General features: G+C 42.3%; 1 protein-coding gene and 1 long non-coding RNA gene across 2 annotated transcripts in view; one reads left to right on the top strand and one right to left on the bottom strand.

Annotated features, from left to right (window-relative positions):
• The window catches only part of LOC308610231, an 82,288-nt gene extending 65,570 nt beyond the window's left edge, over positions 1-16,718 (top strand). Inside the window, exons 3-4 of the long non-coding RNA XR_014014460.1 lie at positions 10,179-10,723; positions 15,384-16,718. This is a non-coding gene — a long non-coding RNA (uncharacterized lncRNA). The remainder of the gene's footprint in view (positions 1-10,178; positions 10,724-15,383) is intronic.
• Positions 517-21,103, bottom strand: LOC308610228 (U3 small nucleolar RNA-associated protein 25 homolog). Its single transcript, XM_081259444.1, has 10 exons — positions 20,316-21,103; positions 19,755-19,794; positions 18,818-19,050; positions 16,745-16,915; positions 14,291-14,379; positions 12,208-12,618; positions 10,022-10,241; positions 2,215-2,363; positions 844-1,026; positions 517-707 (listed from the first exon to the last, which is right to left on the bottom strand). The coding sequence occupies exons 3-10, from the start codon at positions 18,891-18,893 to the stop codon at positions 525-527; spliced, it is 1,482 nt and encodes a 493-aa protein (XP_081115570.1). The 5' UTR covers positions 18,894-19,050; positions 19,755-19,794; positions 20,316-21,103; the 3' UTR covers positions 517-524.
• Positions 21,104-23,501: the final 2,398 nt, after the last annotated feature.

Below are 23,501 nucleotides of genomic sequence, written 5' to 3'. Positions count from 1 at the left end.
CACTGAATACAAACTGAAGAATCCATACTTGTAATATTAATATAAATTAATAAAGGGGGAATAAGTGATTCTATAGTGGAAAAGTCTGGCAAGCACCACCTTAAACAAGTGGTCAGTTAGTGTCATAATGATGGGACAGGTGGAAATCATGCACCGCTTGAAGAGATGCAGCGAGGAAGACGCAGCATTGCTTCTATGCTGCTCCTGCCAAAGATGCATAAACTAAACCTAACCTAACCTAATCTGACAGGAAACACCACCCAAAGTAACTGGCCTGTAATCTTCTAAAGTGTCAACGTCCATTACTCAGCCATGAAAAGAAATGAAATTGAATTATTTGTAGTGAGGTGGATGGACATAGAGACTGTCATACAGAGTGAAGTAAGTCAGAGAACTATTGGAACTAGGACAACACACCATTTCTCTGGCCTTCAGTGTCCTCCTCTGTCAATGGCATGATTGGATTCAGTTATCTCATTTCATTTCGTAAATAGTAACTAAGAAAGCCAACGTGGAATACAATTCTAAATTTGAATGCCCAAGTAAAATCCCTCTCTGTGACCCCCAGGGATCCAATGGGACAGGGGAGGGTACCTGGCATCAATCACTGAAGCTAGGTTTTCAGGTTCCATCCTCGGGAAGACATGTGGGAGCTGCACCAGGACATGACTGATGCAGCCTGTCATCGGGACGTTCCTCACAGCCACCTGCCAGGTGTCAGTGAGAACATTAGGAAGTGAGCTATCCCCATTGTTGACCAAATGCTGTCCTCTCCTTCTGCCTCATGACCCAAACAATACACAATACTTCATGAAAATTCAGAGAAAGAAGGAGAGAACCCACCTGGCCTTGCACATTGACGCAGTACTTGTTGAACACAGAGTTGATCTGGGCATCCTGCAGGGCCCCAAACAGCAGCGTCTGACGATAGTACTTGGACCGATTATTGAGGTTCCACATGCGCACTCGAGAAAAGTCCACCCCATGTGAGTCCAAGGGCAGTAGGTTCATGTGGCTCATCAACTGCTTTGAGCAGAAGTAATACTCCATTAATACTTATTGAACACTTACCTGCTGGGCGTTGCTAACCTCTCTATAAGCCCATCATCTTATTTAACCCCATGAAGTAGATACTATCATCTCCCAAATTACAGCAAGAAAACAGGCTCAGATGGGTGAGTGACTTGCCCAGAGTCAAGCGAACAAGAAGAAAAGCTCAAACTGGCCACCTTGTGGATCTCTCAAAAAGGATCAAGATGCGACCTATACAGAATATTTCTTTTCAAGGAAATTCTGAAATGCCACTCTGGTCACTCTGTAAGCAACTCAGTTCCGGACTTGGACAAGAAGGGAAATGACACGGAAAACAGAGCTGCTGTCCTTCCATGACTTGGTTCCCAAAACGTTAGAAAATTCCCTGAGTGACTACATGTGCCTTTTGCTCAAAATAAAGATGACTCAACCATCGACATGCCTGTTCTATTTTAATCATATTTTTACCTTGTAATGTATATTGAAGGGTCACAAGTACCATAAGTTTATTCCCTACTTTATAAATAAGGACTCCCCTTTATCTGTCCCAAACTTACTCCAAGTCCTGGGGTTGTAGAAAAGGTAAATGCTCACATGCCTTATAAAAATAAACCTATAGTTCTGTGATGAGGATTGTTCCAAAGCACAATCCTAAACCCCAAAACATTGCAGAGTATGTTGAGAGGGAGAAAAAAATTATACTACAAATTACAGTAGGGGGACAAAAACATCTTACGTTTCTCTGTAAAACATCACAAATTAAGAAATCATGAGCAATGTTTTCCCATCTCCACTGAAGACCAAACAAAAGAGAACGAGCATAAATAGGAGGAACTATTTTAGATAAAAACATTCCTGGTGAGGAGGGATTTCAATCAGTCAACCAACCAACCAACCAACCAACCAACCAACCAACCACACTAAACTGGTCTATTACTAGAAGCAACTTTTAAGGGGAAGAAATCTTTTCTGGAGATTTGAAAATGTTGACAAGAATTTTAATCTTTCTGGATACTTTACTGACCAACTTGTGGGTAGAAGAGGGGACAACATTTCCCGTTTTCAAATTGGAAAATGTGGAATATTTCCATTTCCAAGCTGAGTTTTAATCTGGACTTTAATAACCATTTCAGACTCAAACCACTGAGCTTCTTGTCTCTAAATGTTAATGACCAGCATTACCAAGACATGCTCCCAGTTCTGCATCAGGTAAATGTCAGCTTGATCAATGATGAGAAGCTCAATACAAGACAGAAAGTCAAAATCTCTCTTCTTCTCTCCTTCTCCACCAATGATGGTCCTCAAGCCCAGGGGGGAGGCAATGAGGATGTCTGACGAATAGAAGGGGGCATAAAGTCAGATGCTTCTCTGCAGTATTGCCACCCCTATACACAAAACAGCCAAGCACACATCAGTTCATGAGTCACCACCAAGCCATTAGCTTCCACCCTCTCCAACTGCAGCCTCCCCTTGTACCTTCCACATCTTCCCCTTTGCATGTAATTGTGCTCAAACTGCTTTAATTATTAAAATCATCATCGTCATCATCATCATCCCTCCTTTGCATCTACGGTCCCTTCTAGCTCCCACCCTCTTCTTTTCCTTCACTGGCAAACCTTCCAAAAAATTATCTCTACTTTAAAATCTCCCACTGACTCCTTAATGTACTGCAATCTGCCTCTGAGTCTCAGGACACCACTGAAATGACTCTTGCCAAGGTCACCAACAGCTCTCAGTTACCAATTCAATGGCACTTTAGTGTTTCTTGTCACGAATGCATAAGCACACCCTCCTTGAAATGTTCTTTTCCTTACTGGTGGTTTCTATCACTTTAACACTTACTTCTATTACTGACCTGGTTCTTATCTATTTTTCCATATTCAAAGAGCTCTTCAACAAATCCCTGGATTCACCCACAAGTTCTCTTTCACTCTACATAAAGCTTTGGATAAATATATTCACTAATTATGGCTTTAACATTATCATCACAAAAATTTATATTTCCTGCCCACATCTCTTTCCTAAGCAACAAGTAGCAGTCTGTAAAGAGCCCAGATCATATGTGAAGGAGATTCACTTGCTAATCTTAAAGCATCTACCAGAGGGGCAGAAGTTGGCTGGGACTCTCTCTGGGGACAGAATGCTGGCAGATGCCATTTTTACAAATTCCCTCTACCTTGATGGCACTGGTGGGTGCCACTTTTTTGCACTCTCACTCTAAGTTGCTAACAGTGGTGGTGGGTGAGTACCCCCTACCCCACGGCCCTGCACTGCCTGTGTGCAGCACTGACAAACATGGACAACGAGCAGCCACGCCTACCCCATCTCATGCCACTCGCGGGACATGACCTGAGGCAACAATCGCATGTAGCCCACACAGGGGACACTCCTTGAGCACCAGGCTCAGGCAGATGGGGGTGGGACTGCATTTCTAGACTCCATGGGAGTGAAACAAACAGAGAGAGTTTATAAGATGACCAAGAACTAGGAAAAAGTTAAAAATACAGTTCATCTCCCACACAGGGCCACTCCTTCAAGACGGGGCAGTAACTGTTTTGCATAATACACAGAAACAAAGACAGAGAGTCAAGCAAAATGAGGAAGCAGAGGAACATGTTCCAAATGAAGGAACAAGATAAAACCCCAGAAAAAATATTTAATGAAACAGATGTAAGTGATTTATCCGATAAAGAATTCAAAGTCATAGTCCTAAAGATGCTCACCAAACTTGGAAGATGAATGAACGAACACAGTGAGAAACTCAAGAAAGAGACAGAATATAAGCAAGTTCTAAACAGAACTCACACAGCTGAAGATTATAATAATTGAACTGAAAAATACACTAGAGGGAATCAACAGCAGACTAGATGGTAGAAAAGAACAGATCAGTGACCTGGCAGACAAGGTAGCAGAAATCACCCCAACAGAACAGCAAAGAGAAAAAATATTTTTAAAATATGAGGACAGTTTAAGGGAACTGTGGGACAACATCAAGTGTACTATCATCGGTGTTAAGGGGTCGCAGAAGAAGAGAGAGAAAGGGGCACTAACACCCACATTATAGGGGTCCCAGAAGGAGGACAGAGAAAGAAAGGGGCAGAAAACTTATCTGAAGAAATAATGGCTAAAAATGTCCCTAACCTGGTGAAGGAAACAGACATTCAGGTCCAGCAAGAACCAAGAGTCCCAAACAAAATGAACCCAAGGAGATTCATACCAAGACACATTATAATTAATACGTTAAAAGTCAAAGGTAAAGAGGGAATCTTAAGCAGCAAGAGAAAAACAACTAATTACAGACAAGGGAATCCCCATAAGAATATCAGCTGATTTTTCATCAGAAACTTTGTGGTCCAGAAGGAGATGGCATGATATGTTCAAATATGCTGAAAGGAAAAAACTTCCAACAAAGAAGGAAGGAAATAATAGAAGTCAGATGAGAAATACTGAATAAATGAAATGGAGACAAAAAAAAGATCAATGAAACTAAGAGCTGGTTCTGTGAAAAGATAAACAAAATTAACAAACCTTTAGTCAGACTCAATAAGAAAAAAAGAGAAGGGGCCCAAATAAAATCAGAAATGAAAGAGAACCTATAACTGACACTACAGAAATACAAAGTATCATAAGAGACTACTACGAACAATTATACACCAACAAGTCAGATAACCTAGAAGAAATACATAAATTCCGAGAAACACACAATCTTCTAAAACTGAATCATGAAGAAAAAATGTGAATAGATCAATTACTAGTAATGTGATTGAATCAGTAATCAAAAAGCTCCCCAAAAACAAAAGACCAGGACCAGAGAGCTTCATGGTGAATTCTACGAAATACTTAAAGAAGATTTAATACCTATCCTTCTCAAACATATTTCAAAAAACTGAAGAGGCGGAAACACTTCCAAACTCATTTTATGAGGCCAACATAACCCTGATACTGAAACACCACAAAAAAAGAAATGTACAGGCTACTATGCCTGATAAACACAGATGCAAAAATCCTTGACAAATTATTAGCAAACTGAATCCAACAATACATTAAAAGGACCATACACTATAATCAAGTAGAATTTATTCCAGGGATGCAAGGATGGGTTGACAAAGTGGGTATAGAGGGAACGTATCTCAACCTAGCAAAGGCATATACGATAAACCCACAGCTAACATCATATTCAGTGGTGAAAAGCTGAAAGCATTTCCTCTAAAATCAGGAAGAAGACAAGGATGCACACTTCTGCCACTTTTATTCAACATATTATTGGAAATCCTAGCCACAGCAACTAGGCAAGAAAAAGAAATAAAGGATACCCAAATTGGAAAGGAGGAAGCAAAACTGACTATTTGCAGATGACATGATACTTTATGGAGAAAACCCTAAAGACTCCACCAAAAAACTGTCAGAACTAATAAATAAATTTAGTAATGTTGCAGGATACAAAATTAACAAAAATCTGTTGTGTTTATATACATTAATAATGAACTATTAGAAATTAAGAAAACAATCCATTTACAATAGCATCAAAAAGAATAAACTACCTAGAAAAAATCTAACCAAGAAGGTAAAAAACTTGTACTTGGAAAACTACAAGGTATTGATGAAAGAAATTAAAGATGACAGAAACATGAAAAAATACACCATGCTCATAGATGGGAAGACTTAGTACTGTTAAAATGTCCATACTGGACACCAAGGGGGGAAAGTGGGGGTGGGGGTGGGGGTGTGATGAATTGGGAGATTGGGACTGACATGTATATACTAATATGTATTAAATGGATAACTAATAAGAACCTGCTGTATAAAGAAATAAATAAAATTCAAAAACAAAGTCCATACTACCCAAAGAAATCTACAGATTTAATGCAATCCTTATCAAAATACCCATGACATTTTTCATAAAACTAGAATAATCCTAAAATTTGTACAGAGGATCCTGGGGATTTGTGCAAAGGATCCTGAATAGCCAAACTGATTATGAGAAAGAAGAACAAAGCTGAAGGTATAACACTCCCTGATTTTAAACTACACTACAAGTCTACAGTAATCAAAATTGTACGGTAATAGCACAAAAACAGACACAGATCAACAGAACAGAGAGCCCAGAAATAAATCCATATTTATATGGTCACTTAATCTATGACAAAGGAGACAAGAATATACAATGCAGAAAAGACAGTCTCATCAACAAATGGTGATGGGAAAACTAGACAGCTACATGCAAAAGAATGAAACTGGACCACTAGCTTACACCATCTACAAAAATCAACTCAAAATGGATTAAAGACTTGAACATAAGACCTGAAAACCACAGAACTCCCAGAAGAAAACATAGGCAGTAACTTCCCTGACAACAGTCTCAGCAATATTTTTTTGGATCTGACTCCACAGGCAAGGGCAATGAAACCAAAAATAAACAAATGGGACTACATCAAACTAAAAAGCTTGTGCACAGCGATGGAAACCATCAATGAAACAAAAAGGCAATCTACTGAATGGGAGAGGATATTTGCAAATCTAGTAAGGGGTTAAGATCCAAAATATATAAAGAACTCATGTAACTCATTATCAAAAAGCCCCAAACAGGGCTTCCCTGGTGGCACAGTGGTTGAGAGTCCGCCTGCCGATGCAGGGGATATGGGTTCGTGCCCTGGTCCGGAAAGATCCCACGTGCCGCGGAGCGGCTAGGCCCATGAGCCATGGCCGCTGAGCCTGCGTGTCCGGAGCCTGCGCTCCGCAATGGGAGAGGCCAAAACAGTGAGAGGCCCGCGTACTGCAAAAAAAAAAAAAAACCGCAAAAAAAACCCCCCAAACAATCCAATTAAAAAATAGCAGAGGGGGCTTCCCTGGTGGCGCAGTGGTTGAGAATCCACCTGCCGATGCAGGAGACACGGGGTCGTGCCCCGGTCTGGGGGGATCCCACATGCCGTGGAGTGGCTGGGCACATGAGCCATGGCCGCTGAGCCTGCACGTCCAGAGCCCGTGCTCTGCAACGGGAGAGGCCACAACAGTGAGAGGCCCGCGTACAGCAAAAAAAAAAAAAAAAAAAAAAAGCAGAGGACCTGAATAGACATTTTTCCAAAGAAGTCGTACTGATAGCCAACAGTCAAATGTAGAGATGCTCAACATCAGTCATCAGGAAAATGCAAATCAAAATCACAATGAGAAATCAAAACTACAATGAGGTACCATCTCACACTGGTCAGAATGGCCATCATTAAAATGTCTACAAATAACAAATGCTGGAGAGGGTGTGGAGAGAAGGGAACCCTCCTACACTGTTGGTGGGAATGTAAGTTGGTGCAGTCACTATGGAAAACAGTATGGAGTTTCCTTGGAAAACTAAAAATATAATTACCATATGATCCAGCAATCCCACTCCTGGGCATATATCTGGACAAAACTATAATTCAAAAAGATACATGCACCCCTATGTTCACAGAAGCACTATTCACAATAGCCAAGACATGGAAACAACCTAAATGTCCATTGACAGATGAATGGATAAAGATGTGATACATATATACAATGGAATACTACTCAGTCATAAACATGAACAAAATAATGCCATTTGGCAGCAACATGGATGCAACTACAGATTATCATACTAAGAGGAGTCTGTCAAAGAGAAAGACAAATACCATATGATATCACGTATATATGAAATCTAAAATATGGCACAAATGAACCTATCTACAAAACAGAAACAGACTCACAGACCTGTGGTTGCCAAGGTCAGGGGTGGGGAAAGGGATGGACTGAGAGTCTGGGGTTAGTTGATGCAAACTATTACCTTTAGAATGGGTAAACAACAAGGTCCTACTGTATAGCACAGGGAACTATATCCAATCTCCTGGGATATGTCGTAATGCAAAAGAATATAAAAAAGGATGTATATATGTGTATAACTGAGTCACTGCCATACAGCAGAAATGAGCACAACATTGTAAATCAACTATACCTACTCCAATTTAAAAAAAAAAGAAGAATGTATCAGGTGGCTAGTAAGTGCTGTGATCAAAATGAAATAATATAAAATGATAGGCTGTGATTTTGGAGTTATAAATTCTTACAGCCACCATGTATTATAAGTTGCTATTAACCAAAGCACAGAGAGAAAAAAAACCACAATGAGATATCACCTCAAACCTGTCAGAATAGGTCTTATCCAAAAGACAAGAAATAACAAATGCTGGCAAAGATGTGGAGAAAAGGGAACCCGTGTGCATTGTTAGTGGAAATGTAAATTGGTGCGGCCACTATGGAAAACAGTATGGATGTTCTTCAAAAATTAAAAATAGAATCACCATACAATTGAGCAATTCAACTTCTGGGTGTTTATCCAAAGAAAAAACCCACTAATTCAAAAAGATATATGCACTCCTACGTTCAGTGAAACATTTATAATAGCCAAAATATGGAATATGGAAGCAGCCTAAGTGTCCACAGATGACAAATGGATAAAGATGTGGTGGGTACACACACACACACACACACACACACACACACACAATGGAATATTACTCAGCCATAAATGAATGAAATCTTGCCATCTGCGACAACAAGGATAGACCTTGAGGGTATCACAGTAAGTGAAATAAGTCAGACAAAGACAAATATCCACAGCATGTGACTTCACTTATATGTGGAATCTAAAAAACAAAAAACCAGACGGATAGATACAGAGAACAGACTGGTGGTTGCCAGCAGGGAGGGCGGGGTTGGAGGGTGGGCAAAATGGATGGGGGAGATCAGGAGGTATAAAACTTCCAGTTATAAAGTGAACAGGTCACAGGGATCCAATGTATGCCATGGGGAATATAGTCAATAATATTGCATTAACTTTGTATGGTGACAAACGGTAACTTTACTTATTGCTGCGATAAGTTTGTAAGGTATATAGACATTGAATCACTATGTTGTACACCTGAAACTAATATGTCAATTATATATCAATTAAACAAAAGACTGATTTATCAGCTCCTTGTTGGCCGCCTGCATATGTTTAAAACTAACCATAAGCTCTAATCCCCTTGCACTGCACACTCTGGCCATGCTAAAGCCTCTGAATCCTAAGTCATGCCGGTTTATTCACCCTGATGCCTCCACACTTGCCATTTCCTGTCTGAAACTTTTTCTTCCACTCTCATCGCTCCACTTTGTACCTGGCTAAATCTGACTCAGGTTTCAACTTAGTATGGATGGTACCTCCAACAGAAGGCCTTCCCTAACAGTCCTGAGCCCATTTTGAGTAAGGATATTTGCTTTAAATACTTTTAACTAGAACACCCACTATCCTCTAACCGTAAGACATCTCATCCCATACTGTCTGATTTGTCTTAAGGCTGGACTTGCTTAACAGTAACTTTTAATTCCATATCTCCAGCTTAACAGTGCCTGGCACATAGTAGATGCTTAATAAGTGGTAAATGGGCATACGTGACTAATAAATATTTTCCAGGAACTTTTTCAATGAACAAGCAACCAAGTACATGGGAGCTGAATGACAAACAAGCAAAAATGTGCAAAGCTGGGTGGGAGTCAGTAAGTCCAGAGTGGAGATAATTCAGGTGTGGGCACTCCACATGGCAGGCAGGAGGGAAGTCCATTACGTACAGATGCTCTAGTTTATTCATCTTCCCCAGACTGACCCACCCAGCCCCATCAGCTCCAACTCCCCCAAGAAGCCCTGTAGCATTGACTGTGAGCTACCAGCTATAGGCATGCTGAGACATTTGTTATAAACATGCAGGTGCCTTTCATACATGCCTTCACAGACACTCCATCCCATTAGCCAAGTATGTACCCCATTAGCCAAGGCAAGACTCTCCCCTGGCAGACGAGTGGTCTCAAATGCGTCCTGGTTCTGCTAGGAGGCTGAGACAGTGACCCTCTGAAAGAATGCCTAATTCCAGGCTTCTAGCTTCCAGCTATGTGCACCTCACACCTCAGGTCCCTCAGGGTCTCAGTTTTGACAAGGAGGAATTACCAGTCCTGAAGTGGTCATCGATGTTGCCGACAAATACAGCTTCATAATCCTCAGGCCTCTTCAGGTTGGGTGGTCTCTCCTTGGGATCTGAGCCATACTCTCCATTAAACCTCTTTTTGTTGCTTACAATTATTTTCTTCTTGCTGTCGCCCTCAAGAAGACTGATGAAGAGCTGTACCACCCGCAAAGCAGCTTCCCGGAATGGCACCACTATCGGCACCTGTGGAGGGAGTGATGGGCAGCCTTGGAGGGGCAAGGGGAAGGAAGGACAGCTCGAGGTGAGCCTGCTGGGGACCTAAGGAGCCCTCCGTTCCACAGCCCCTGGCCAAGGACCACATCCGTGTCACCCCCTTTACATAGGACCTGGCTCAGTACTGAAGACTGAGCATCTTTCCGACCCACAGCACCATGTCCTATGGACTTCAATCTCATGGCTCCTTGGGGTGGGGGAGGGGTTAATTCTTAAGCAGAATGTAGAATTTTTTTTTTTTTTTGCGGTACACGGGCCTCTCACTGTTGTGGCCTCTCCCGCTGTGGAGCACAGGCTCCGGACGCGCAGGCTCAGCGGCCATGGCTCACGGGCCCAGCCGCTCCGCGGCATGTGGGATCTTCCTGGACTGGGGCACGAACCCGTGTCCCCTGCATCGGCAGGCGGACTCTCAACCACTGCGCCACCAGGGAAGCCCAGAAATACTCTTTGAGGTAAGTCAATGCCGTTAACAGAGGTGTCCATTAGCAAAAACCCAAGGGCATAAACACACAAAGCTCTTTGAGGACAAGAAATGTTACTCATTTCTGTCTCCCACAGAACTTAGTTCAGTATTTTGATCCGTAAGACCCAAGGAATATGCTGAACAAATGAATTAGATGTATTAAGTAGAGAATAAAGTTAGTAAGGAAAGGACTAAAGCATCATTACTTTTCTAGTACATTTCCTAGTACATTTTTCAGAAATGATGATAAAGGATTTCTGAAATAAGATGATATTTCAATGGGAAATATAGGATTCAGTTTTCCAAACATTTCCAAAAGTGCTCAATTTTAACTGTTGAGGAAAAAAACAGAAGATGCTTAACAAATGATTACCTTCTAACTACCCTTGTGTAAACAATACAGTCAATGGATATAACCCCAGTCAGATCAGGCAGTTCACCAAATTCTGAATGTGATTCATGGGTAATCTACCTCATATTCTATTTTGCAATTCTAAATGGAAACAGATAATCTTATTATCCTGATGTTCAAGATTCTGAGATAGTTTCTCAGAAAGGCAACCAGCACAGCCAGAGGGGTGTAGTGATTCAGTTTGGTACAGTGCAGGGATGATGGATCAGTTTTGAAGAGGGCCAAGTTACTGTCCCGGCTGTCACACTAAGTAAGTGTCTAGGCTTTGGTTTCCCCAACTATCAAACAAGAGGGTTGGACTAAGAAATCTCTAAGAGCCATATCAGTATCAAAATCCTAAAATCCTATTAAGCCCAATGAGAAGAATCTAAGAAGATGAGGCTTCTTCAATATAGACACAGAGGCTAAGGGGTAAGGGGGTATGGGTGGCACAGTATCTAGCTCCAGCACATCATGAAAAATGTAGACAGAATTCAACGACGTAAGCTCCCAGTCCACTGGAGCTTAGGCTTATGAGCCACATAAATGTAATCATCACTTTAAGCAGTAATAAGGATACAATGCCAAAACAGGGATTTTGTTTTCCAAGGTTTACATATTTATGTGGCTTAGTGAAGAGAATCCTTGGTTCTAGTCCTGTCTCTGCTACTTTTTCTCTGGTTCTCTTTAGCAAGGTCCTCTACGAATCTGGGTCTCTGTCCACAGGTGTAATATGTAGGGATTGAATAAAAGGCTCCTTAAGGTCCCATCCAGCTCTGACAATCACAAAGAAGACATTTATAGTGGAGTGTTACTTATGTAGGATCAGGGTTTATCTTTAAGGAGAGAATTATCATGGAGGTACCTCCTACTCCACTTTCCAGTTACATCTGCTGTTAGAGACGGTCCACTGAGCTGTCTGCAGCACTGCTGTGACATTACCTGGCCTATCTAATATGCTCATTCTTGGACTCATTCATGATTCCAATCATTAAACCGTCTGAGAACCTGCTAAGTGCCAGGACCCATATGTTAGAGCCTTACAGCCTCCCTGAGGGCAAAGTTCTGCTGCTGCCACTCACCTTGGGCCTCGTTAGCCCTTGGTCCCTGAAGTCATCATCATCACCCAACCCAAGTTTCTGGCTTCGGCATCTGCTGTTGTTGGCAAGCACCTGGGCATTGGCTTTGAGAACGTGATTTATCACATGCAGGCAGTACACGTGGCGGATCTCTTCCCCTTTCTTCAGGGCAGTCCTTTCTGGGTAGAACAGGTCCCGGTAAGAATTCATAATTAAGAAGAGCTCTTTCTGGAGGGGTGTGAAGGGGCTACTTGAATTTGGGGGACCAGAGAGGAACTGGCTGTTGGTCTTGATCCAGGTGGATTCCAGAGGCTTCTGGAGATGAAGTGACTTTAAGTCAATGTCCTTTGGGGGTTTAAAGGTTTCCAACTGTTGAAACCTGGATGAAAAGGCAAGCTGGCCCAGGATGGGCCACTGTGGGAGAAATGATCAAGAACTAAGTTAGAAATGAATTATACTACCTTACATTCATATAGTGCTTTATAATTTACCAAGGCCTTTCACAGATCCTTTTACAGATCCTCTCACTTTATCCTCACAACAACCTTACAAGCTAAACACTATAATGCTCTTCTTGCAGTTTAGGAAATGCTGAGGTTCAGAGGTTATAGGATTCAGACAAACAGGAGAACAGAACTAAGGGTTAGACCCCAAGGTTTCTGACTTTAGAAACCTTGTGAGCTCTTCACTAGATCAGTGGGTCACAAACTGTCCTGTGGACCACACTGTAGGAAGTCAAAATTTACTCTAGACAAAAGAAAAGGGGGCCCAACGGTCAAATAACTTCGGTAACCACCACAAAACCTAATCCCCCTCAGGGAGAGTCACATGCAGATCGGACACTAAAGGTTCTGCTGAGTCCTGTAACAAGGACTCCGTTCCACTTCGTTTGACCCAGAGTTTTCCAAATTTACTTGGACGTGGAACAAGGTTTTTGTTGTTGTTTTGGATTTTTTTTTTTGGGGGGAGACATATATTAGAATTGAAAAGAATAGTATTTTGTGGAATACCAGTTTGGGAATTTTTGCACTGTCACAAAACTGCTGATCTTAGCAATAAAGAAAGGATGACCTCTGCAATAAAAAAGAATTAACTATTGATATATGCCAACAACTGGGATGAATCTCCAAGGAATTATGCTGCGTGAAAAAAAGCCAACCTGTATGATTTTATTTATATAACGCTTTTGAAATAACAAAATTATAGAAATGGAGAACAGATTAGCGGTTACCAAGGGTTAGGAATGGGGGAAGGGAGGTGGGTGTGGTTATAAAATGGCACCAGGGAAGAGGAGGGATCTTGATGGTGCTGGAAATGCTCTGTATGTTGACTGTGGTGGTGGCCAGGGCAACCTACACGTGATAAAACAGTATAGAACTAAATAACACAAAGGAGCAGGAGCAAAAGTGAGGAAATCTGAATAAGACAGGTAGGTTGTATCAGTGGAAATTTCCTACTTGTGATATTGTACTACAGTTTTGTAAGATGGTACCATTGGGGGAAAGCGGGCAAAGGGCACATGGGATACCCTTGTATTATTTCTTACAACTGCATCTATAATTATTACCTCAATAAAAATTTCAATGAAACAAGGATGACCAATTCTTATGAATAGCATCAGTGGTGAAAAAAAAAATCACCGAAAAAAGAAGCAAAAACTGCTCCATACTGAATAATTTAGGTGTGAACTTATCTCAGATATTTCAAACAAATGAACAGCAGTAGCTACTGTCTGACTGAACACTTTGTACATGTCTTCCAGTAAACTAAATTACTTTATTTTGATGCAGGCATTACTGTCCCCCTCTAACAGATGAGAACAGTGAAGATTAAAAAGGTAGATTAACTTGCCTTAGGTCATGAGATAGCCCCTTGCAGACGTTGGTCTAAACCCTGGTGTACCTGTCTCCAAAGCATTCTTATCTTATTGGTCCCCACCTTCCAGCTTCCCAGTGCCTTTTCTAGCTATGCCTGTGCCTTACTGGGCTCTTCCAGTCTTCCTCTATCTTGCTCCCTATCAAGCCATCTGCCACGGGTGTGTATCATACATTCAGGGAGACCACTAAAACCCAAGACCACTGCTTACTTTTAGCTGGTGGGTAGTTTTGGGATTTGTGGCAACAGCCTGGATTTCTTTTTCTTTCAGTTCTTTGTTTACATGTTGTGCAAATGGATCTAATTCAGAAATAAAGAATATTAGAACACTTAGGGCAAATGACAGGGATTTTCCAGTCTTCCCCTGTGAATGACATCCTGTTTTCATGATGTTAACTCATCTTTTTCCCCATCAACTTTCCCCATCATTTATCCCAGTCCAGAGCTTAAAAGTTTCTGACAGGTTCATCTCCCTAAAGCATTTCTTTAATCACATTATTCCCCACCTCAAAAACCTTTGAAGAAACTTCTTGGACTGAAATTCAACATACACCTCTAACCTACCTCTCTAATGTAATTTTTGAATTACATGGCTCTCAAATTCTTCTGCCACTGTGGCTTTCCTTCCTTTAACTGAAAATTCTATCCTCTTGTTCACCGCATTTCTATATATCCAAATAGTATCTGTTGAATGTTACCCCCTGACTCACAATAAATAACTATTTCCCAAGAGCCTACTGTGTCAGGCACAGTTCTGGCTCCAAAGAAGCCATCTCTGGTCCCCTATAGACAGTCATCACTTTCTCTCAAGCGCCCCACCCTGCCCTCAGTTATCCACACCAACACATATATGTGCATGTCCTACCTCACCTAACTAGACTGCAAGATCCCTGAGGGCAGGTACCACGTCTGATTTAACCTGCACTGGAAGACAAATGTAAATGCTCAACACTCAACTGAGGTGAACAAATGATCAAAATGGCAGGGTCAGTGCTCTGCACTGGCCACCCAACCTTCTCTTCCAGCCCCACTCATGTAAGAAGCAAAGTTAAATGACCCATTCAGGGACCCAGGTAGTAAAACTTCAAATGCAGTGCACCTTATATTAAGACCTAAGATAAAGGTGAACAATAGGAAATAAGAATTCTAGGTGATAATATATCAGTACAGACCAAACAACCAGAGAAACTTTAGGATAGTCAAGCCTCCTAATGTTTCCTCCAGGGTTTTTTTTTTTAACTTTTTTTGAGTTCAGAACGCGGTTTTTGCCCAAATTCTACCTGCTACTTCTTCCTCTTGTCTAGAATAGCTAACAGAACCAAATGAGGATTAAAATTTCAACTTCAGTGGCACCGCTGGTTGAAGAATGGCACTGGGACCAAAAAAGGCAGTCAGGACCCAGAATGAGACCAACCTGACGTGCCCACCCAGGCACAGGCTAAGACACAGGACCTGAGAGACAGCAAAGCCCTGCCTCAGCCTACCACAGGCTTGTCTAAGTAACAGTCATGGGGACAGAGGCATGGCCCAGTGTTCTGTATCTTGACTTTGGCGATGACAATATAAATATACACATTTGTCAAAACTTATCGAATTATATACTTAAAATGGGTACACCTTGTTGAATGTAATTCATACCTCAATAAAGTTGATTTTAAAGTTAAATTAAACAGTCGCCTATGGGGACTTCCCCAGTGGCACAGTGGTTAAGAATCCGCCTGCCGGGCTTCCCTGGTGGTGCAGTGGTTGAGAGTCCGCCTGCCGATGCAGGGGACACGGGTTCGTGCCCCGGTCCGGGAAGATCCCACATGCCGCAGAGCGGCTGGGCCTGTGAGCCATGGCCACTGAGCCTGCGTGTCCAGAGCCTGTGCTCCACAACGGAAGAGGCCACAACAGTGGGAGGCCCGCGTACCGCAAAAAAAAAAAAAAAAAAAAAGAATCCGCCTGCCAATGCCGTGGAGCAACTAAGCCCATGCACCACAACTACAGAGCCTGAGCTCTAGAGCCAGTGAGCCACAACTACTGAGCCCATGTGTCACAACTGCTGAGCCTGCGTGTCACAACTGCTGAAGCCCGCGTGCCTAGAGCCTGCACTCCACAACAAGAGAAGCCACCACCGTGAGAAGCCCACACACTGCCACAAAGACCCAATGCAGCCAAAAATAAAGAGAGAGACTGGGGAGACAGGGTGGAGCTTTCTGGCTTCTGAGGTGCTTCCTAGTAATAAGGACCAATCAGATTAGCCACTGCCAGGTCTCACAAATCTGTAAAATTACTGCTCCAGTAAGGAAGAGCAAGTGAAGGATAGACAGAAAAATGCAAAGTACTTTTCTCCTCTTTCTCTCCCTTCCCTGCTTGGGGAAGAAAATCAGAAGTCTTCCCCTGACCCCAGCTGTGGATCGTGAGCTTTGAGGAACTGGCCTTCCCTGCTATCATTGTTCAACTGTTTGTCCTCATGAACAGCCACGCCCACTCGCAACACTGCCTAACCCTGAAAAACACAAAAGATCTCGGAGAAGCATTTCTTTCCAGCTCTACATCTAGCTGCTAAACTATCTGTTTCTATTACTGCTCATTCCAATAACAAGAGATTTAACAGGTATTAGACCACAACCACCCATACTAAGCACCAGCTGAATTCAAACAACATGAGCTGTGCTCTGACCTTGTGATGCTTTCAGAGAACAGTTGCCTCCTCTTTCCTCTTCGAGAAACTTGGTTTCTAGGCTAAAGAGTGACTCATGTTTTGCATCTGTAAACTCCTCTGGGGATTCCTCTGCTGTGCCAGGTGGCCCGTGCCCATCTTTTCCCTTAGGGTCAGCAGGTAAGGCCGCATCTGCAGTTTTGATAAAACATTTTGTAAAATTATTTACTACTCATAAATATAATTACACTTCTGTTGACAAATGAAATCTAATTCCTTAGGCTATCATTTACTTTTAAGCAAATTCAGGTAGAAGACATAAGTTTCAAAACCGAGCTTGACTGCTGACCTAGTACATGTAAAGATGTTCAAATCAGCGTTGATATAACAAATAACTAGAAAAAATGATTTCGTCATTTCTATCGAAGGGGTACTAATTAAATTACCACATATTATTTACAATGGAATATACTATGTGATTAAGCTAATGTGAACCCACAGTTACACACGTTATATCATTAAAGAAAAAAGTAACTTACAGAAATGTATGAGGCCATTATGCACATACACACAAATATATATTCACTCATATATCCATAAAAAAGTAGCCTGGAAGGTTCTATAAAATGTTAAAGGTGTTCATCCCAGGGTGGAGGAGATATACGTTAACTATATTACCCTCTTAAATTTTTACAGTAAATATATATTACTTTTATAATTTAAAAAACCAAACTTTTCATTTTTAAAAACCTAAAACATGATAGAAAAATGGAAAACCAACAAAATTTAAAAAGTCCCTAAGTCTGAGGCAATGATTTTTTTATCCGAGTACAAGTGATGAATGAAAATACTAAGAATGGTGTGTGACACCTTAAAGTAGAGACAAAAATACAGTAAGGCAAATAGGCATTAAGATAACAGAATATAAAAAGTTACCCAGATATATTCAGACAATGGACTACTATTCCAGTAATAAAAAGAAATGAATTACTAATATGAACTACACGGATGAGTCACAACAACATGAGGAGCCAAAGAAGCCACATGCAAAAGGGTACTTATTGTGTGCTTCCATTCAAATGAATTTCTAGAATAGAAAACACTAATACATAGTGAAAGAAAGCATGTCAGTGGTTGCCTGATGCCAGGCCTGGGAAACTGGCTGTAAAAGGACAAGAAGGAACTTTTTGCAGGTATTGGAAGTGTTCTGTATCTTGACTTTGGCGATGACAATATAGACAGACACATCTGTCAAAACTCATCAAATTACATACTTAAAATGGGTACACCTTGTTGAATGTAATTCATACTTCAATAAAGTTGATTTTAAAGTTAAATTAAAAAGTCACCTATGGGGACTTCCCTGGTGGCACAGTGGTTAAGAATTCGCCTGCTAATGCAGGGGACGTGGTTTCAAGCCCTAGTCTGGGAAGATCCCACATGCCGCAGAGCAACTAAGCTCGTGCGCCACAACAAGAGAAGCCACCACAGTGAGAAGCCGGCGCACCGCAACAAAGACACAATGCAGCCAAAAATAAATAAATTAATAATAATTTTTAAAAAAATAGTCACCTAGATGTTCGAGTGAGACAGAGTTCCTTTAAGCTTTCAATCCCAGCTCTTCTCTGAAGCCTCCCCTCATGTACCCTGGCAGCATGTGACCACTTTGCACCTCTTTAACACCTTATATTTATCGGTTCCATTCAGATTTGATGCTTGAAAAGTTTTGTATATTTTATGTCTATCTTCCACTAAACTTGGTTCCTCTAAGGCAGGAACAATCATCTCTTTCATAAATTGAGACCATTACAAAAACAGAATTATGTTCCCTTTCCTCTCAATCAGGGGAATTTGAAGTAGGATTGATGAAATCCTGGAAATCATAAGCAAAAACGTCATTTCTGCATTTTTATGGCCAGAGGGTCCTGTGTTTTCATCAGATTCTTGAAGATATCACAGAGCCCAACAATGTTAAGAATCTCTGCTTTGAATCCATGTGCTTTCACCCAGCTCTATGGTACAAGGCACCCTGCCCCTGGGGCAATCTGTCTGTGGTCCCTGCAAAGATGATAAACCCACATCAAAGACACTTACTCTTCCGCATGTCAGTAGACTCTACTGCCGTCTCTTCCTCCACAACAATGTCACTATCGCCGTCTTCAAGATTCATTTCTGTCTCATCTATAACACTGTCTTCTTCCTCTTCCTCCTCCTCATCTTCCTTGGAAACATCCTTTAACGTGGCAAGTAGTCTGTTGTAACCAGAAACTTGTTCTGGTTCACTCTATGCTTCACTTTCAGAACTTGGAAGTATCTAAACCCTCTGACTAAAAGGAAAATGGGGATTTTAAAAACAAAAATTATATTGTTCTTGTTGCTACCCCACGACTATCATCAGGCCCACAGTGGAACCAAGTTCAGACTTTTCTAAATAAAAACCAGCTTTTCTGCAAATATGCAATCCTATCTATTCAACCAAACCTAGCACCAAATTTGTTTAAAACAGCTAATCTAGCTATGATTCTAGAAGCTCTTCCTCTTCTTTGAACTGCTAATGTTCTACGTGGGAAGACAGCAAACTAAACACATGGAGCTTTAGGTTATAAGGCGATCTAACCTATGTGTCAGCCACTTGGCACCTTTAAAGGAGCAACAGGAAAACTTACAACAAAAAAGTGTACTTTATTTCTGAGTCCGTGGTAATGAAATAAGACCTTTGATGATTTTGCACTCTATTTTATGTTAAGCAAACATAACATTCCCTTTTAGGATTCACCAAGAGCCCTCTGGTAAGCCTCCTTAACAGGTTCTAACAGGCTACTCTCTCAGGACAGTTTCCTACTCTATACTATATTAGTTATCACAATGGCATCTTAACAGACATCTGCACTTAAAACTAAGCAATATTACTAAAATATAGCTTACATCTAAAATCAGAAAGAGTGGAAATGTAGCCAAACATTATTACCATATATAATCTTAAAAGTAACCGTCCAGAATCTACTATCATAAAGAAGGTATAAAGCATTACCAGTTGACAAGTCTGTGGTTTTGCTTCCTTTCTGGAAACCCTGAGAAGAAACAGGCAATGTTAAACTTTAACTGCTAGTATGTAGCAATTAGGAAAAGCCTAATGATACAACTTTAAATGAACATGACAGACTATACCGTTATAAATACATTATATCTATTGTCAAGTTAAAAACTCCATATGCATTTGGACAGGTTTTGTAAGGATATGCCAAATAGATAATAATAGATGAATGAAAAGGTCTAACAAGACCACATGACAAATACTACAGTCACACAGTAACAGGCTCTCATCCAAAAGATGGGAAATTTTGGCAAATACAAGCCCTCGGGGTTCACCTTTTCTAGCAAATTCCTTAAGTAGATTATCCCTCTAACTGTTGATAAAGCAGCCCAAAGGGGTGGGATGAGCACTAAGATCATAACTGAGAGTCTGGACACTTATAGAGGAACCCACAACTACCCAAACATTAGTTTCCTCATGGTCACTGAATACATAGGTGATGTCGAGGGTCCCAAGCAATTCTATTTTTTTTAACTTATTTAATTTATTTATTTTTGCCTGCTATGGCTCTTCGTTGCTGCGCCCGGGCTTTCTCTAGTTGCGGCGAGCGGTGGCTTCTCTTGTTGCAAAGCAGGGGCTCTAGGCTCGCGGGCATCAGTAGTTGCACCACCCTGGCTCAGCTGCTGTGGCTCGCGGGCTCTAGAGTGCAGGCTCAATAGTTGTGGCGCACGGGCTTACTTGCACCGCGGCATGTGGGATCTTCCTGGACCAGGGCTCGAACCCCTGTCCCCTCCATTGCCAGGCGGATTCTTAACCACTGCGCCACCAGGGAAGCCCCCAAGCAATTCTTTAAAAGCATATAAAACGAAAACAAGCTTATAAAATCTCCGCCCAGTCGCCACACGGGAGGCGTGCCGTCTAGCATAAAACTACAGGCTCAACAAAGGGTAGGAAGTCCGGTGAAGAACCCCATCTCAGGCGGGAAGCCGTCAGGATCCCCGGGCGAGCTAGGCCGGCGCCGGGGCAGCGTGGGACGCGGCGGGAGCTGCCCTGTCACTACCCCCGGGGCACCGGCGGACCAAACGCGGGGACACGCGGGCTCCCACCGGGAAAGGACGCCGGCAGCGCCGGTCCCAGCCTTGCCTCTCCATACGTGTCATAGAAGGGATGCTCCTCGCCGAAATCCCTTATCTAAGGGATTTCTGCTTCTTCTGCTTTTTAGTTAGGGAGCTGAGCAGCTGGCTCTGGCTCCGGCTCCGGCTCCCGCGTTTGCCCATGGGGAAGACGGCAATTCAGCCAACCTCCAAGAATCGCGTTTTGCACCCGGAAGTAGTCTCGTCAACCCACTCACGCGGGCTTGCCAACGGCGCTTTACGGCGGAAGCAGGGTGCCATAAAGCAGACCCGCTTTACGTCGCGCTTGTACGACAGGCGTTAGAACTTCCTGTTTCCCATTCCGCCCCCTAGCGAGGCTCTTTGGAAGCACGTGCACGCATGCGCAGCTTTTCTCTGAGCCCCGTAAGGAAGGCAGGCAGGGAGGCTTCGGGCTTCCCCAGGTGGGTAAATGGGTGGGTGTACTTTGTGCGTCTGTTTTGGCTGTGAGAATCAGCCTGCATAAACGTGTAGTGACTGAGATGGTTGAATGCAGTGCCTTTATATTATGCCATAATACAAATACCAACTAACATTTAAGGCTGCCGGTGCATCTCAGTTCATCCTCACAACAACAGTAAACAAATAGGCCTTGTTAATAAGCCTGATATTGGAGATGAGAAAGCTGATGCTTACAAAAGGTTACATACACACTAGCAAGAGAGGAGATGGAAACCTAATTCTCTCTGATGCGAGCACAGGCTTTTCCCACTAGGATCTGCCACATGCGTGTGCCATGTGAAGAATGAGGACGCAAGGCTGAGATTCCCGCCCTTTACCCTACCCCCTCATTTTCTGAAAGGATTGCAAGGGCCCTTGGTAACAAATTTGTTCTGGCACTTTTCATGTTATAAAAGCAAAAACACATCCAGAGAGGTAAAGTGACTTTCCTAAATCACCCGGAGAGTCGATGTTACAGAAAGCAGTAAAACTCAATAAAGTGTCTCAAAACTGAATTGGGGCAAATTGGGATGGAAAACTTTTAAAGGGTAAGTAACTTTTCTATATCTGGGTCGTGGTGGTGGTTACACCTTGTATACAATTACCGAAATTAATCAAACTGTACCTTTAAAATTGGTACATTTTAATGCAAGTAAATAATAACCTCAATAAACAAAGAGGGAAAAAACAGCGCAACTGGACTTAATACTCTAGAGACAGGCAGAGTGTGCAGGGATACTTAAAAACCACAGGATAGGGCTTCCCTGGTGGCGCAGTGGTTGAGAGTCCGCCTGCCGATGCAGGGGACCCGGGTTCGTGCCCCAGGTCTGGGAAGATCCCACATGCCGCGGAGCGGCTAAGCCCGTGAGCCATAGCCGCTGAGCCTGTGCGTCCGGAGCCTGGGCTCCGCAAGGCTCCGCAACTGGAGAGGCCACAACAGTGAGAGGCCCGCGTACCGAAAAAACAAAACAAAACAAAAACCACAGCATAAACACAGAGGCACTTTGTTTCTAATAGTAACTTACAATGTCAATCATAAACCACAGAATTCACCTGAATATTTAAGGTAAAATAGGAGCCATCAAAGATAGTGTTCACTGCCTCTGCTATTAGACGACTGTGAGAGAACTGGACCTTTGTCCAATACCATGTCACACCTATACAAGTCACACTACAACTATTCAAATCCTAGTTTTCTCCTTCTGGGGACCATCTACTCCTAATTAGATTCTGGGAGCTTAGGGTGGGGCAGGGAGGCAAGGGGGAGGGAGGATCAAGAAAATATGCAAACAGCAGGTAGTGCCAGCTGATGGCCCAGCCAAGGAACCCAGAAACAAACACACATCTGTCTCCTGTCTCATTTCAACATAAAAAGTACAGTCACTTACGTAAACAAAAGGCTGCTTGCAAATCTCATCATACATACTAAGGCACTAACCACAGTATAACCTGGCTATGACGATAAAGTCCTACAATGTTTTTTCTCCTCCCACCCTATTCCAAGTGCCCCAGCTTCCCTCCCCAGAGGCAACCAGTTTCTTGGTGTTCTTCCAGAGATCTGCTATAAAAAGCTATACTCATGAGCACTTGATGTGACTCTTTACTCTCTCCTGCTTTCCATGTCATTGTAGTCCTATGGACAGGTCTAGACTGTTCCCAGGTTCAGACACAACTGTGCCCTAGCTCCACCCAAGTGGTCTCATCATTGGCTCACTGAGCCCGCTTCTGAAAATATTTATATTAGCCTTTGACAACATAAAAGGGGATGCTTTGTGAAATTTTAACCTGAGACTTCGCAATTTAAACATATTTTTCATGCCTCCAGTGAAAGTTCTCTTAGTAAAACCCACACAAAGAAGATGCATGTGCCAACTAGTGAAGGCCCTGGGAAAATTGTAATAAAGGCAAAATTTGTTCTTCCCTTTCTTCTTCCCATGCTCAGCCCTTCCTTTTCCATCCTGCAGGGTTTTCTTTGCCCTTTGCCCTCAGGGACTCAGTATTTTCAGGGGTAAAAACAATCCAGGAAATAATCTTTTATACTAGTTTGTAAAGAGAGGCTGATGAATTAATGTTACTTGGGTATTTCAATTCGGGGAGACTCCCTAGGATAACGATCTCAAGGGGTGGGAGGGCGGTGGCTGTCCCTTAAGAC

This window comes from Mesoplodon bidens (assembly GCF_964165515.1).
Source record: "Mesoplodon bidens genome assembly, contig: HAP1_SCAFFOLD_301, whole genome shotgun sequence".
NCBI classification, from domain to species: Eukaryota; Metazoa; Chordata; class Mammalia; order Artiodactyla; family Ziphiidae; genus Mesoplodon; species Mesoplodon bidens.
Note: the sequence above shows the minus strand (reverse complement) of the source record. Positions and strands in the feature narration are given on the sequence as shown.

Bases quoted from the DNA above. Each gene is read 5' to 3' on its own strand.
- LOC308610228 (XM_081259444.1), bottom strand. From the start codon at position 18,893: ATGAATCTTGAAGACGGCGATAGTGACATTGTTGTGGAGGAAGAGACG. The intron at 16,916-18,817 runs GTAAGTGTCTTT...TCAAAACTGCAG, and splicing joins GTCTACTGACATGCGGAAGA to ATGCGGCCTTACCTGCTGAC. The intron at 708-843 runs GTGGGTTCTCTC...GACACCTGGCAG, and splicing joins GCGTCAATGTGCAAGGCCAG to GTGGCTGTGAGGAACGTCCC.